The 16,927-nt window shown below is 36.9% G+C and overlaps 1 protein-coding gene across 1 annotated transcript; it reads right to left on the bottom strand.

The window, feature by feature from the left end:
• Positions 1-296: 296 nt before the first annotated feature.
• On the bottom strand, positions 297-16,660 carry NAA30 (N-alpha-acetyltransferase 30, NatC catalytic subunit). The gene is made up of 3 exons (XM_034768699.1): positions 16,038-16,660; positions 13,766-13,821; positions 297-3,603 (listed from the first exon to the last, which is right to left on the bottom strand). The coding sequence occupies exons 1-3, from the start codon at positions 16,156-16,158 to the stop codon at positions 3,466-3,468; spliced, it is 315 nt and encodes a 104-aa protein (XP_034624590.1). The 5' UTR covers positions 16,159-16,660; the 3' UTR covers positions 297-3,465.
• Positions 16,661-16,927: the final 267 nt, after the last annotated feature.

The raw sequence follows: 16,927 nt of genomic DNA, 5'->3' as shown, positions 1-16,927 counted from the left end.
AAGCTCACAGGTTGCCTGTCTACACTAATTGATGCATAATGCAAACAATCACATATTTTAGTCCAGCCATAGAAATGAAGCTCATATAAATAATATTCAACATGCTTCTGAACTAGATTTGGAAATCAACAACATATAGCTGTATGAAAGGGTCAAGAGTACAATTTTCACTTACTGATATTTCTCCATTCATCCTCTGTGAGATAGTAAAAACACACACACACAATTATGTATGTTTTTACTGGCAATAAAAAAATAATCCAACTAGAACATTAAAACGTGCATTTAAAAGGAAATGCATAAACAACTTAACCATATTTTATTTGACTGCATCTTATTTTGACAGCTTGCACATTCCATAACCCCACTGGTTCTTGTTCTCGCCAAAGGATAAAGGACAGAAGAACATAATCCACTCAAAACAGCAGTCCAATATTTTGAGATACACTTGATATTTTTTAGCTACCCACCTGAGCCCTGAACTCCAATATAATTTATGGTCGCATTTCTACAAAACCTGAAAACCTGGTAACTTAGCACTCAGTTTTAGTGATGTCTTGTGGTGCACTGAAACTGTGATGCGCTATGCAATGCCAATTAGATTAGTGGTGAACCTGATAGTCGTAACTTTTTTTCTTTTTTAAGCATTGTAATGCACACATCTCTGACATGTCAGCCAATAGCAGTATTTCAGGCAATATAAAGTTAAACATAAAAGTGACTTAATACCAACTCAGTTTAGATTTGTCAATGCAAAAAGGGGCAGGGAGCATGTCTTGGCAACAAAGACAAAGAACCCCAAGAAACCCTGATTATGCCTTTTTTTTGCTAGACTCTATTTGAAGTACTATTTGAACTGTTTTCATGTTAATGACATTCTCATCTTGTTGCAAATTCATGACATCCCCCCCAGGCAACAAAGTGAGACTAGACCAGTTTTTTTAATACCAATGTGTACAGCTTCAGTATCTTCTGTAGTGAACTCTGTGTGATACAGTAGCAATATTAGACTATTGTAGACAGCACTCTTAAAAGAAAGTTACCCCCATTTTGCTCAGCATTCTGAAAGTTTGCATGGTGAGAACCACTTCTTGCCACGGCTAGACGGAATTGTATTTGAATTTTGCTCAAAAGTGTTATTTGTGCAACAGCCTGTATGAGCTATTGTAAGCTAGGTTTTAATATGCTTTTAATATTTAAACAGTAGGTGTTTTCAGATTTGACCAGCAAAGGACTTCTCTTCTGCTGTTTTTTAAACAATGAAACAAGACAGACTGGTTTGCCATTTCCAACACTGGACCCCCTACCATAGTCTCCAACAGTTGGTAACAGGACATGAAGCATCTCCTCTCTGGATCATTAGTGCCAAATGAACCAAAGCAGTTACCATTTGAGAGGACACTAAAACACCTATGGGAAATTAAGTTTGTGGTGAAGGTTCAGTTTCTAGTGGACTGAAGTCCATATCACTGAAATCTTAACTACAATTGACACCTATTGACAGTATATTCACAAGAGGCCAAGCAATGATTGATTAAGCAGAGTCAACAATATTCTTATCCCTAGAAGTTTTTGAATCAGAACAAGCATGAATTACATTACAGGGCAGTATGGTGGAAACATGCCCTGCCGCTGACCATAACATACCTGTTCTGTAAATAAGAGTCTTCAGTTTACATTGATTCTGGCACCATTTTAGAGGATTCATTTCATTTTAGAAATGGAAAAAGTGAAAAGCACAAATGGTGTCCACAAGCAGAGAACTTCCACGTGCCAATTTTAATTAAAAAAAAATCTTTATTTTCAAATACAATTCACAATTTGTACATGGTGAGAAATGCCTGTCACCATGTGAACGTTTGTCTGTGCAAAATAAGGCTGGCTTTCCTTTAAATCCAGTTTTCCTGCAAGGGGATGTTTTCCAAACATTACAGGAGGTAGGGTTTTTAAATGTACAGTAATTATAACAATTAAAAAACATGACTCTAACCAAACCCTAAAAACACAGTGTAATAAGGCAAATCTGAAGATTACACTCAGTACAGAAGAGCAGACTCATTGAGAGTTCATCCTTTTTTCATGGGCTGCCTAGGTTCTTCCACTTATATAAATAAACCAATGTCATCTTTTTTCAGGATGAAATACAATCCATTTATAAAGTTGGTCATATATCACATTGGTCAATCCGGAGAACATACACACAGCATTACTGCTGAACAAGTTGACAGCTTTTAGGAAGACCTATGTATCCCATTTAAAAAAGGGAAGTCCCTTCCCTGCTACATTTATTTTAAAGGGGCAGAAAAAAAAAAAAAAAAAGAACCCCCCCAATAACTTAGCTCAAATAAGTTTTGAGAAGGTGAGAGCAGCTAAAAATGGATACAATACACCTTGACATTTATTTCAAAGATCTAGAACCGAAGATTGAAGCATTTTAGAACACTGAAGCAAAGCAGTCTGAAACCAAATCAAAGTGAAAAAATGGTTCTATTTTAAAAGAGCTGTTCTTCAGAGCTTCTAGCGATAATTTTGATTAAATAAAATCATACCAATTTACATTAATTTTCTATATATTTTTTTAAAATCCCTCTTTTAAAGAAAAAGTGCATCCAAAACCAGCGGAAATTTACTGGTGACATCAGGTTCTTTTTTTAGCAGCTACTCAAGGTTTTTCAAAATAGCTTAACACTTCTTGCTATAAGAAAAGATGGGCTTTCCAAACCCTTTTCTGGGAGAAGTATCCAAATTATAAAAATCTGAAATAATTTATTATCAAATTCAGAATTTAAATAAAAGCAGAAGTTTGCTTGCAAAGACAATTGAAAAAAGTAAAAGAAAAAAAGCATGCACTCAAAAATTAGAGGTGAAGACAAATATACTTATCTATACAGGCACTGGCAGACGCAATTTAATTGTTACTGTTACTCATTGTAACACACACCCCACCCTACAATACATTTTTTCATTCACTAATCACTGAGGTACCAATATTTAAGAATGGAAAATTCAATATTGAAAATAAAACCTAAAATTGAAGCCTTTTTCCAGAAAACTATGGCAAGTTTTGTATGAAATGTTAGTATACTTATAGAATTTTACAATCTACATTGGCTTTTTTCTGGAACCAAGCGTTGCGTTCCACATACAGTTTCTTTGATCAAGTGTTCACTATGTATGTAATACAGTCAGTAGACTTGCAAATGAATGAACATATCTTGGCTATCAACTGGCACATCTTGCTGGTACCAAAAGAACTCGAAGTTTGAAACAATCTGTTTTAATTCAGAACAAATGCGCCATGCCAAAGTGCAACAAATATGTGCGACACTCAATGAGACACTGACAAATAAGAGCTGCATGGAAATTACTAAGTCCACCTGCAAAGCAATTCTGTACAAATTGCATTGCATGCAAAGGACAACTCTGTGTTGTTGGGAAGTCAGTTGATTGATGTGATGGTTTCTTTTAACGCAGCCACAGTTTAAGACGCAGTGCATCAACTCCATTTAAATAGTATCTGAACAGCCTCTTATCTCGCACAAAACCAAGATTTTCATAAAGTTTCAAAGCAGACTTGTTTGTGATCTCTGTTTCCAAGACAACCTTTAAAGACAATGAAAAAAATAAGTCAATTTTGAGAAGAGTTGCATTGTTTCAGAAAAATTATTTACACAGCTATCTGTTCGGTTTTAAAAGTCTTCTAGATTAATCGACTAATGGGGGGGGGGGGCAATTTACCCATAAACAATTTGTTGATAGAACTTAATTTTTCTGTTCATTAATTGTCCAAATAGAACCCAATTTTAAAAAATGTTGCAGTTATTCAACATCAATTAAAGTTTTGTGTAATCAAATTTCATCTGTTTGCTGTATTGTTTCAATCAAGTATTTGATATTTGGAATTTATTATTCAAATTGAATGGCTAGGGACCTAAGTCACATGGTACCCTTTCAGTTCTTTCAATGAATGCTCTAACCTTTGTAAACTAATTACACTTTGCCCAAAACATGATTAAACAAATTTGGCAACAGATCCAAGTTTAGCTTTCCATGAACATTTGTTAAAACAAGTATTTACATGAACATTTTTTATGTACAGAAAAAGAAGTACAAACTCAAATCAAAACAAAATTCTAGGCAGATCCAGGACCCCTAAAATGGCTGCTTTCTGCTCTGTTGTGAATTTGAAAGTGGAAGGCAGCCTGGGTGAAAGTGATCGTGAAATGGTAGCATTCATGATTCTAAGGAACGGTAGGAGGGAGAACAGCAAAATAAAGAAAATGGATTTGAAGAATGCACTTTAGCAAACTCAAGGACTTGGTAGGTAAGATCCCATGGGAAGCAAGTCTAACGGGAAAAACAATTGAAGATAGTTGGCAGTTCTTCAAAGAACATTATTATGGGCACAAGAGAAAAACAGCCCACTGCGTAGGAAAGACAGGAGGTATGGCAAGAGACCATCCTGGCTTAACCAGGAGAAATCTTTAGTGATGTAAAAATCAAAAGAGAGTCCCACAAAAAGTGGAAACTAGGTCAAATTACAAAGGATGAATATAAACAAATAACACATGTATGTTGGGACAAAATTACAAAGACCAAGGCACCAAACGAGCTCAAACTAGGTAGAGATATAAAGGGTAACAAGAAAACATTCTACAAATACATTAGAAGCAAGAGGAAGACCAAGGACAGGTCAATGACCGGGTGGGGGAGGGGGGAGGAAGGGAGAGAGGGACAATAACAGAAAATGTGGAAATGGCGGAGGTGCTGTACTTAATGACTTCTTTGTTTCGGTTTTCATCAAGAAGGTTGGGGACGATTGGATGTCTAACAGTGAATGCCAGTGAAAATGAGGTAGGAACAGAGGCTAAAATAGGGAAAGAACAAGTTAAAAATTACTTAGACAAGTTAGATGTCTTCAAGTCACCAGGGCCTGATGAAATGCATCCTCGAAAACTCAAGGAGCTGACTGAGGAGATATCTGAGCCACTAGCGATTATCTTTGAAAAGTCATGGAAGATGGAAGAGATTCCAGAAGACTGGAAAAGGGCAATTATAGTGCCAATCTATAAAAAGGGAAATAAGGGCAATTTGGGGAATTACAGACCAGTCAACTTAATTTCTGTACCCGGAAAGATAATGGGGCAAATAATTAAGCAATCAATTAGCAAACACCTAGAAGATAATAAGGTGATAAATAACAGTCAGCATGGATTTGTCAAGAACAAATAGTGTCAAACTGACCTGGTAGCTTTCTTTGACAGGGTAACAAGCCTTGTGGATGGGGGAAGTGGTAGACATGGTATATCTTGACTTTACTACAGCTTTGGATACTGTCTCACATGACCTTCTCATAAACAAACTAGAGAAATGCAACCTAGATGGAGCTATCCTAAGGTGGGTGCATAACTGGTTGGAAAACCAGTTATCAGTGGTTCACAGTCATGCTGGAAGGGCATAACAAGTGGGGTCCCGCTGGGATCAGTTTTAGGTCCGGTTCTGTTCAATATCTTCATCAATGATTTAGAGAACGGCATAGAGAGTACACTTATAAAGTTTGCAAAAAATATCAAGCTGGGAGGAGTTGCAAGTGCTTTGGAGGATAGGATTATAATTCAAAATGATCTGGACAAACTGGAGAAATGGTCTGAAGTCCTTATTGAATTTCATCCTACTTACAAATGCAAAGTACTCCACTTAGGAAGGAACAATCAGTTGCACACATACAAAATGGGAAATGACTGTCTAGGAAGGAGTACTGCGGAAAGGGATCTGGGGGTCATAGTGGACCACAAGCTAAATATGAGTCAACAGTATAACACTGATGCAAAAAAAAAAAAAAAAAAAAAAAAAGTGAACACCATTCTAGGATGTATTACCAGGAGTATTGTAAGCACGGGATGCCTTTGGCACCTTGCAGGGTCAGGCTCACAGGTTGCCTGTCTACACTAATTGATGCATAATGCAAACATCAGGCCTCAGCTGGAGTATTATGGCCAGTTTGGGGCACCACATTTCAGGAAAGATGTTGAGAAGTTGGAGAAAGTCCAGAGAAGAGCAACAAAAATGATTAAAGGGCTAAAAAACATGACCTATGAGGGAAGATTGAAAAAGTTAGGTTTGTTCAGTCTGGAAAGGAGAAGACTGAGAGGAGTCATGATAACAATTTTCAAGTACATAAAAGGTTGTTACAAGGAGGAGGGGAAAAATTGTTGTTCTTAACCTCTGAAGATAGGATAAGAAGCAATGGGCTTAAATTGAAGCAAGAGAGGTTTAGATTGGACCTTAGGAAAAACTTCCTAACTGTCAGGGTGGTTAAGCACTGGAATAAATTGCTGAGAGAGGTTGTGGAATCTCCATCATTGGAGATTTTTAAGAGCAGGTTAGACGAACACCTGTCAGGGATGGCCTAGATAATACTTAGTCCTCCATGAGTGCAGGGGACTGGATTAGATGACCTCTCAAGGTCCCTTCCAGTCCTGTGATTCTATATAGGGAAATTCCTGAGTGTCACACAGTTTGCCCTACACCACTCCCCGCTAGTCCTGGCATAGGTTGAGCATGGAAAGCTGTTTTTTTCTATTCCCTTGTGCTCTGGCAATTGCTGGATGTGGAAAGGCCCCCTGGAAAGTATGGCAGCCATGTATAATTTACAGCAAACCTGAGCCTGGCCCAAGTTACACTGAGAGCCAAATTGGTCCCAGGCATGGAGGAGTACAAAGGTGTCATAAAATCAGCGTTGGTTCCACTCTTCTTCCCCTTTTTTCTGCTGCACTGAGCAGAGCGCTGACACATCAGAGAATCTAGCCCTCTCATCTAAATTTGTAAAATACACACACATTTCACAATATTCAACCAAAACTCAAGCGGATCTTATTTAACACTAAAAATGGTCTGTGTATGCACAAGAACACACAATACTTGCTCACCAAAATGAAAATGATAAGCTCTTCAGACTACAGATTAATCCATGATCAAGTGAATTTACATATTAAATACAAAAAGCATTTAATACTATAATGATGCGCATGGTATAGAGACCACGGAATTAAAGCAGCATTTTGCATAATATTTGCAGTAAACTATGAATCAACTCTCTTGTTGAAGCTCAAGAAAGAGCTTCTAGTGCTGTCAAACTGTAGCATTTCACATCCACTTTGCACAGGTAGAAATGGCTACACAAAATACAAGACAATGGAAAAGACAGGGCCCAAATGTAAGAGCAGCCACTTTCATTTATTTAAATGTGCTCACCATGAACTCTGAATGCATATACTAAAACGTAATACTTATCCATTAAATTTACAAGTTTGACTAATGGCCAAATCTAAAACATCTCTGACCACATATTCCAGCCATTCATCCCCATCTTAATTCCCCCACAAATAAACCACGTCCTGGGATAGGCACAGCAGGAAAATTAAAAGGAAGAGAAGGCTAAAATAATTCATTTTTTTAAATAAGCAAAGACAAAGTGACGTAAAATAAAAAAAAAATAATATCCAGGGTGATTAAAACATGGTCAGTTTGCTGTATCTGTATTTGTGAGACATGTTAATTCAATTCTAAGCCTCCTGGGAAGAATTAGACATTGAGTTTCTGGTTTTCAATACACCTTGTTACTTCACTGGAATCATATTATCGGGACTTCTGACTGGGCTCATTAGTACTACCATATTAATCTGAATTGATTAAATAAACATTGACTCAATCACTTATTGAAATAGTAGTAACTTAGAACTAAAGAATCAATGCTTATTTTCTACTTAATTACAATTAAAAGCTTTAAATTGCTTCTGAGCTCAGATTAAAACAAAGCATTGTAGAGGTCAGGAAATATGACCCACAGAAGTAACACTGAGTAGGAAGCTCCTTGTCATTTGCACTTTGTCTACAAACAGCATTTGTTCTCACTGAAGTTTAGCAGCTTGGTGGAGTAATATAACATCACTGTGTCCAGTTTCAACTTTGCATATTCATGACGACTTGCAAGCAACGCCAAAGGGCTGCCAACCACACCTGCAAGGCACTTATTTAAGAGTGGTTAAATGTTGAAATTCAGGTTTGCTGGAATCCCAATACTTCAGTTCTCCCATTCTCCAAGACGCAATGAAACAGACAATATTGAAGTACACTTGTTTACATCAGACCATAAGAAGGGATAGATAGCGTCAGACAAAGTGAAAAATTACTGAAAAATTAAATAAGGCAGTGAGCTCTGATTTTAAGAATGCCAGCATTTTAGGGTGGAGAAGAAAAACAAAAAGGCTGACTTCTGATGCTCTACAAAGCAACAGCAGCTCTATCTAGGTTCTTTTATAACACCCATTACCATGGAATCTGAGGGTTTAAGTATTTTTGTCCCCATTTTACAGATGGGAAAACTGAAGGAGATAGATTAAATAATTAGAGTACAGCAAATTACTGGTTCATCCAAGAATAGAACCCTGGCCTCGTTACTCCTAGCCAGTGCCTTGGCCACTGGACCATGCCATCTCATGACTATTGATACTTCCAGTTTAGAAGGCTAGTGTAATCTAGTGTAATTTTAACCTTCAATTAAGTATAAAATTGATCAAATATACTGCTGAAAAAAGTTTAATATTAAACACTGAACAGACAAGATATATGTACCTTGCAGACAAAGAGGATCTAAGTCACCTTGCTTGAATAAACAATAAGCAAGTGATACTGAAATGTATCTCTGTACATAGTCAAGAAGCCCAATTACATTCTCTTGGTTGTTTTTGTTCATGTTTCATTTGGTTTGGAGGCATGTGGCTGTGCAAAGACTTGTACAGGCACTCCCTGACTTACGCAAGTTCGCACTTACGCAAAAAGTTCCATAATCCAGAAATTGGATTTTTGGGTTGCAGAAATTTTTGCGTAATGTATGAGTATAAGTTTCCGACTTATGCAAAAATTGAGTTACGCAAGGCTTTCCGGAATGGAACGATTGCGTAAGTCGGGGGCATCTGTATTCAGTTTCAAATGCAAGACTGTGTGATCAGTGTTCCCGCTCACTTCTGTCCTAGAGCATCTCCTACAACCAATATGCTTTCGATGTACAAGTATGCCTGTTAATTCTTTTAATAACCTAGAATCATCATTCCTCTGTCCAGCTGCATGAGTCTTGACCATCTCAATCAATAGAATAGTATTTTCTATAGACGCATAAATTTTCTGAAGAAAGATCATATTTCCTATGAATAATTGAAATATTTCATGACATCATACATCATCCTTTACAACATAGACAATAAAAAAAAGCCACATTATGATGCAACATTTCATGCAACTAGATTCCTGGACTCTCAAGTTTTGCTGACTTAAAGTTGTGATTCCAGTGAGAAGTAAAGTGTCACACTTTATTGTTTAGTAGGTGTATTTATGACGCTAAAGACCAACCTAGCTGGTAATAGCATTCATGGTGACTTTCAGCTGTGGCATGTTATCTATTTCAGTGAGGCTGCTTGTGAAAAGCTGCAATTCCTTTTCACATTTTGTATAAGCCATTTTCTTTCCTAACTTTCAGAAAAATTGTGAGAATGTTAAGTATTTTTAGCACGTACTGCCAGTTTATTTTGATTAGTCAGCAGTTATACAGTGCTATGAAGATGTGAGACACTGTGCAAGTACTAAATGTTATACTTAGATTACTATGAAAGATTAGATATTAACGAACAATCCATTTTTTTCCTTTAAAGAATCAAATTCCCTCAAGAAGGGAAAGCAAATCTACAGGATGGCCCTAAATGCTACAATTTTTCAGCCAGATCTGCATTAAGGGGAATTTTCAAACACAGAGTGGTTAAGTGGCCAACTCCCATTGAACGTCATTGAAAATATCCTCCTAAGATATTTTACTAATGAAATGCTTATAGCACCTAAGCAATTGAGTAGTCATGAAATCAAAGAGACAGACATATTTGGCTTTTTATCAAACCACTGAGTTTTCACTTTTAGCACAGTTTGGGGCTATGCAAATACAGTCACAGTAATTCATGTAATTATTTATTTCAGAGGCATAGCTTTTAAAATTGTTTCAGGTAGACCACATTTTCTACATACTGCTCTCAGATCATTCCAGTCAATTATGCTTATTTACCATAATCTACTATAAACTTTGGCTCATTTAGTTCCCCAAAATCTTTAGTCCACAATCTTGAATTATCATCATCAAAATTCACTATAATTAAGTATCTCAGGAAACCATAATGTCAAAGATTACATTAGTGAAATGTAGGGACTTGCCAGAATGTTAAATTTACACACCTCGACACTAATTTAAAGTAATCTTTTGCTAACGGTACATTCTTCAGACTTAAATTTTACCTCTAGCTCAAAATGGCCACGTCTACACATACCGGAAATCGACGCAGCTGTGATCAATGCATGGGAGTCAATTTAGCAGGTCTGATGAAGACCCACTAAATCAACGGCAGCGCGCTCTCCAGTCTACTCTATCGGAATGCGACGAGTAAGGTAAGTCCACGGGAGCGTGTCTCCCGTCGACACAGCACAGTGTAGACACCGTGATAAGTCGACCTCAGCTACGTCAACTCCAGTTACATTATTCACGTAGCTGGAGTAGCATAACTTAGGTCGACTTACAGTGGTAGTGTAGACAAGGCCTCAGATATCCTATTCTACCTTGGGACTTTGTATGTTTGCCTAGTTTGTTACCACCAGCAAACAAAACAGAGATGAAACTTTTGACAGCTACCATTACGCTGTTGCGGCAAACTTTCAAGCACCACAAATGGGCAGCACCATATGCTTTAGGTACTAAATGTACATCACAGTTCACCTACTGTTTCCTAAGATCTACCCCTTGCTCTTCAATACTTTGAAAAGTATTGTACAAACTTGTCAGATTACTTGCCCAAGTATTACTGGGAACATGGTACTTTTCTCACCTTTGTTCCAAGGTAAGATTTACGGATAAAGTTTCAAAGATGCATCTAAACATATTTAAGTGGGTGAACAAACAGGCACTTGGGAAAAACTGATGTTTGCACATGGGACAACATGCTCATTTTTCAAGCAGACTTTTGAACAAAAATAAGATTTTTTACAGTTTTCCTCCTTTACTGTTCATTGTATTCTGAGTTGCAGCAGTGAAACTGAACAATATCTTGCTACTTCTCTCTGCCACTGATTGGGAAAAAACCTAACAGCAGCAGAGGTACTGCAGCAATCTATAGGCTCAGGAAGACAAGCTGTAATGCTGCATCATTTCATACTTGCTTGGCTATGTACCAATCATAAGGACTAGAAACTTAAATAAGAATTAAAAAAACTTAAATTTTGCAGAAATGGGTGATATGGGCTTCCTCGCTCATCAGGGGAAGCTTCCCACTCTCCAGTGATGAGTAGGTCTGTGGATTTTTCCAATCCTGGTCATGAGCGAAAACTTTTCTGAAATATATTAGGAGGTTCAAGTAGCCAAAGTTGTTACTGTTGCATCACAAGCATCTGGAGGAAGTCTCCTACGCCCAGACTTAGTGCCAAGGAAGAGAAAAAATATCAAGACATATTTGCTATATTACTGTAGATCATTTATATATATTAATATCTCATAATAATGAATTACAATGAAACCTAGAATGTAGCACATTTAATGGGACAGTTTGAAAATTATATAATCGACCTAACATGGAAAATTTATACAGCAGAGGGGCATAGCATTTAACAAAAATGAAATGGCAGGGTCCATGTGTTGAGGATCTTGTAGTCGACACTAAATTTTACACAGTGAGAAATAAAAACAATAAGGGGTATGGGACAAGGAACACGAAGATTACAATAGGAAAAACTCATGAGATGTACTTAATATTATATGTGTGTCTTGTTAGTTCCTCTCATTTTTAAAAAAATAACCATTTATTAGTGAAGAAGGATGACTAGGGCACTAGCTTCTGACTCAGGAGATCATGTTACAACTCCCTGCTGTGCTACAAATTTCCTGTGTGACCTTGGGCAAGCTGCTTCACCTATCTGGGTCTCAGTTCCCCATCTAGAAAATGGTGATAATTGCACTTCCCTATATCACAAGGCTGTTGTGACAAATACATTAAAGATTGAGAGGTGCTTAGATACTATGATAATGGGGGAAATATTGCTATTTATCTTTAAATAGTGATCAAATTCAAGGCCATACTGGAGATCAGCAACGGAAGACTGATAAAAATGAGGAAGTACTGAAGAGGTATTTGAACAAGGAAAGAGATGTATAGTGACAGGATCAGAAAGTATATTTCAAGAATAGAGGACGACATGGGTCAAGACATGGAGCTGCTTATGGGAAAAGGAAATGGAGAGTTATCAAGCTTCATTAAGTTGCCAAAGCATAAGTCATAAGCAGACAAGTGGTAGAAAAGGAAATGCAGTTAGAGCAGAGCTCTGAAGGGCCCTGGGGAGAAGGAGGGCTTGAATGAGCTATCGAACAAAATCTGAAGACTACTCAAGGAGAAGGTAGAGGTAAGAGCTGTGGGGGAGGACAACTATTTTAGAGAAGCACATAAGTTATAATTGAGAGCCCCAATCCCAGAAATGAGAGGGCCAGAGGAAGAGGATGCAGTAATTGAGATCAGCGCTGACCATGTCATAGTCCAAGATATTGGCAATAAGGATGAGGGGGATAACAAGGAACAAAATTCCGAAGAGATTATAGAAAAGTGGCAGAGTTTTATCAGTAGCCTTGATTTGGAGAGAGATATACAAAATATAGTACATTTTAGACGGGATTTTTTTGTTTTGTTTTTTAAAGAAAACCTGCAATTTTTAGTTCAAATTTTCACAACATACCTAAATACTGCATTAGCAGGGTGCACAGCTAATAGGATATCCAAGAAAGATCAAAGGACTGGCTAACCTCCCTGAGGAACTATGAAGATGATTTACTGTTTTAAATCACTTACATTAAGGACAACAGGTTCATGGTTCTATACTACAGGGTGGAGGAAAGCGTGTTAAGGAATAGATAGCTGGGGTAAACAGAGCAGCCTGTGAAGAAACTTATTCTCTCCCTCTCTTATTTTTCCTCTTCACCCAGTCATATTAAGACTACATTAGTTACTTCTTATATAGTCAAATAGAACTCATAAGTTTTCATCTAGTTGGAAGAATTTTGCAAAAAAGATAAAAAGGGATATTAACAAAATTTGGGATACAGAAAGTAAAGTTTGATTTTATGATACTGCAATAGTTTTACTAAATTCTTTGAAGAGAATACACACTAAATCACTTCTATGATTTTGTGATAATTCTATGTTATTGGGAAGTACTCTGTATGGATTTCTTTTGGACGATTAGATGATACTCTGATAAGACCATATTTTACAGTATTAGAGTTGATACTGTTTCAGTGTTTAACTTCACAATCCTGAAGAGTTAGTAGAACAACAACTCAAATTCCAAAACAAGCTCTCTCTGTTCAACAGCGGCCTTTATTCTTAGAATGTTTGGGAGCCCGGAGCACATGAATCAAACTTCAGTAGATGTATCTAACTGTTTAGTGTAGTAAATATCAAAAGTATTAACTCTTATTATTTGTACATTATGTTATAGTTAACTAAACTTAAGTTTCAAAAAATACTCCTCAGTTTGCCTTTTTGAAGGTATTCCATCTCCTACAATAAATGGAAGAGTTGCTTACAAGAAAACCAAGAATGCCTATAAAATAAATGCATGGGTATGGAGAAGAACACAAACACTGCATAGAGTACTCCCTCAAAATTTTTGAGCACCTATAAAAACTTACCTCATCACAATCTCCTTCAACCATGGCATAAATAGCTTTCTTAACCAAATTTGTACCTGGAAAATAGATTTTAATAGCATTAAAGTAAAATACAGGTATAGATTTTTAAAAAGAGATCTAAATTCAGAGAATCACCGTTTACAGATGACTAATTTTATAATATATATATTAATTACATCCACATATTCCATTTCAATACACAGCACACTGGCATATACTAGGCATTCAAAATACCTGAAACTAGACTGCAGATTCACTGTTTGCTTTCAAGGTTTTGGCATTAAAATTGCCTTTAAACATATACTAACTATTCTGTATTGGCAAAGACTTCTACATGGCGCCCATAAGAATATAATAGGTCTACAGATATTATATAACATATACAGGCTTCTCCTTGGAATCTGAAGGTCTTTTCTTTGTCAGGATGGTGTTATAAACAGGCTTCTCAGGTTTAAAAATATCCTCATATTTTACATAATAAAGATGAATGTCAAGACTTGTTTGATTCCCTTTTGTTGCACTTATGATTGGAATCCCACTTGGAGCATATCTGAGGAACATTTCTCTTGCAAAAGGATTGCTCTTTAAAAAACAACAACCCCCTCCCCCCCGAAACGATCTATAGATTGTACATTTAAAATACCAACTAAATAGATATAGAGGATGAAATTTCACCTCTTACAAAGTTTGATATATGCTAGGGACAGGCAAAGGTAAATCTCCTGAGTGGTGGTACTCTTTGTGGGGAAAAAAGCATCTTGAGAGGTACTGAGGGAAGGTACTTTGGATTTGCTTCACTTTAAAAAGAAGTGAAGCCAGTGCTACCCTGATGTTGCATGAACAGGATACAGGAGGGGCAGAGGAAGGGAGAAATCATGCAGAGACTGCACGCATTGTGGACATAAACGTAGCACTAATTGGCATCCCCTTGTGCTCCCAAGCGTCTGCAGCTAAATTATGGGTGCCTCCTGCACGACAGTGCTTGAGGGAAAGGAGGGAGCGTGATCCCTGTATCCTTTCCCCTACATACTACTGTGACTATATTAGGGCCGTCATTATTGGCCCCAAACTTGAAAGTCTATGTAGGTTAGACATTGCCAAAATTTTGCTTTTATAAAAAACTAAGATTACATTCAAGATTGTTTGTGCCCTTGGGGTGAAACTTGTTTTGATGCTGTGTCATATTTGGAGGAGCTGCAGGAAGAGAAAGGGGAGAAGCACAAAAGAAATATTTTACAATACTGTCCTATATTTTTCTGTTCCAAGTCATGCTCTCTGTCCTCCATAACCAAAACAGGCTTCAAACATATAGGAAGCAAGAGTTTGCTCCATAACAAATTAGTAGCAAAGCATATCCTTGTCCTGAAATGCTGACATATACATTATGAGTTTCAAAAGTACTGCAAAATAGAGGACAATGTTTCAGGATGGCCTATTTAAAAAAGCAGTTCAACGTTGATTTGGTAAGTGAAGATACCAAGGAAGAAATTCCTGGCATGAACGTTAAGGAAACTGTCCAACAAACTATCTCAAATTTGGTTGCCTCATAAGAAGAGAGATTTTTTTAAGTATATATGCTGTGATTAGCTATATGTATGGCTCCCCAAAGGGCAGTGTGTGGCACATTTGATCAAGAGGACCCAGAGGAAGAATTTACTAAAGCAGCTCACCAGGATAGTGACTAGGAAGTTGGGAATGGGTTTATGTGCAAACGTGGGTACACAAGTTATCCATTTCTTTTGCTATTTGGCACGGATATTTTACAAGAGAAACTGAGGTGGCAGGGTATCTTTCATTTCAGACTTATGCCAAATTTACAAATTATTCAATACACCCAGGAATTTAAGTGCACATCAAGAACTCTCCAGGAAGGTAGCAAGTAAGTGTTGCTTGTCCAGACTTGGTTTTGGGGAGACTGCTACTACCAGAAAATAGGACTTGGGTAAACAGCCTCCTAGTGTAAAAAAAAGGGGGTGGGGGTTCAAGTAAAAAATGAAATAAAATTGTTCTTCATTTTTCATTGGAAAAGAACTAGAATTAGTTATTGCAACGCCAAAGTTGTAAAATACAATATGAGACACAATAGTAAGTGTAGACAATCTCCAAACGACTTCAAGTTATTCTGAATTAAAGAAAAAAAGCTTTCTAGGAAAACAATCTTTTACCTCTGCAGAAGCCTGTTATTTTTGTGGCAATCTTCTATTCCAAAAGTTACAACCATCCCAACAGGGTTATTAGAGTTTGAATAAGAACATGGAGAGGCTATTCTTACCAATGCCTTTTCTTCTGTATTTGGAATCCACTGCTAACATGGCTATATAACCTCTGCGGAACATCTTTTTGTGCATATCCAACTTGCAGACGATGGCACCTACACACTCCTCACCTACCATGGCCTTAAAGACAAACAAATATCTATGTACATTCTAAGTATGTGAAATACAATGAATGCCAACAACAAAAAAGTGAATTTGTTTGCCTTTTAAATTACAATCTTACGTACACAAAAGTAACAAATAATAGCTTGCACTATAAAATTGTCTATACAGTTCAAACATATATCTAAAGTACAGATGGGAAACTTTATCAACACCACTCTTTATAGTATTTCTCAAAGTGACATAAGAACCAGAGTTTACAGTCATTCCACACAGAACTCCAATGGGAGCGGAATTTGTATACAAGACAAGACTCTAGAAATAGGTCCTTCGATCTATCCTTATTTACTCACATTTAAAAATAAAGTCATGGCAGCCTGAGTAAAGGTAAGAGTATAAATAGGCTTAGAAGGATTAGATTTTTATCAACAATTTCGCTGTACACATGGAAGCCGACAAAAATATTTCCATCAATGACAATCTAAATGTACAGATAGGCAAAGCAAAAAAAATAATCAAAAAACACTGTTTCAGAACTCTGATTTATGGATATTTCCTTTGTATATTTTGACACGTTAAGTTGACAATCTATGTTTTAACAGCCTCAGAGTCTGTCACTTAATAGTCTGCAAAAAGAACAGGAGTACTTGTGGCACCTTAGAGACTAACAAATTTATTAGAGCATAAGCTTTCGTGGACTACAGCCCACGTAGTCCACGAAAGCTTATGCTCTAATAAATTTGTTAGTCTCTAAGGTGCCACAAGTACTCCTGTTCTTCTTTTT

This window comes from Trachemys scripta, chromosome 4 (genome assembly GCF_013100865.1).
Source record: "Trachemys scripta elegans isolate TJP31775 chromosome 4, CAS_Tse_1.0, whole genome shotgun sequence".
Taxonomy (NCBI): Eukaryota; Metazoa; Chordata; order Testudines; family Emydidae; genus Trachemys; species Trachemys scripta.
Note: the sequence above shows the minus strand (reverse complement) of the source record. Positions and strands in the feature narration are given on the sequence as shown.

Coding starts and splice junctions, on each gene's coding strand:
- NAA30 (XM_034768699.1), bottom strand. CDS start 16,158: ATGGTAGGTGAGGAGTGTGTAGGTGCCATCGTCTGCAAGTTGGATATG. Junction 13,822..16,037: donor ATACAGAAGAAAAGGCATTG/GTAAGAATAGCC, acceptor TCTATTTTCCAG/GTACAAATTTGGTTAAGAAA. Junction 3,604..13,765: donor TTGAAGGAGATTGTGATGAG/GTAAGTTTTTAT, acceptor TTGTCTTTAAAG/GTTGTCTTGGAAACAGAGAT.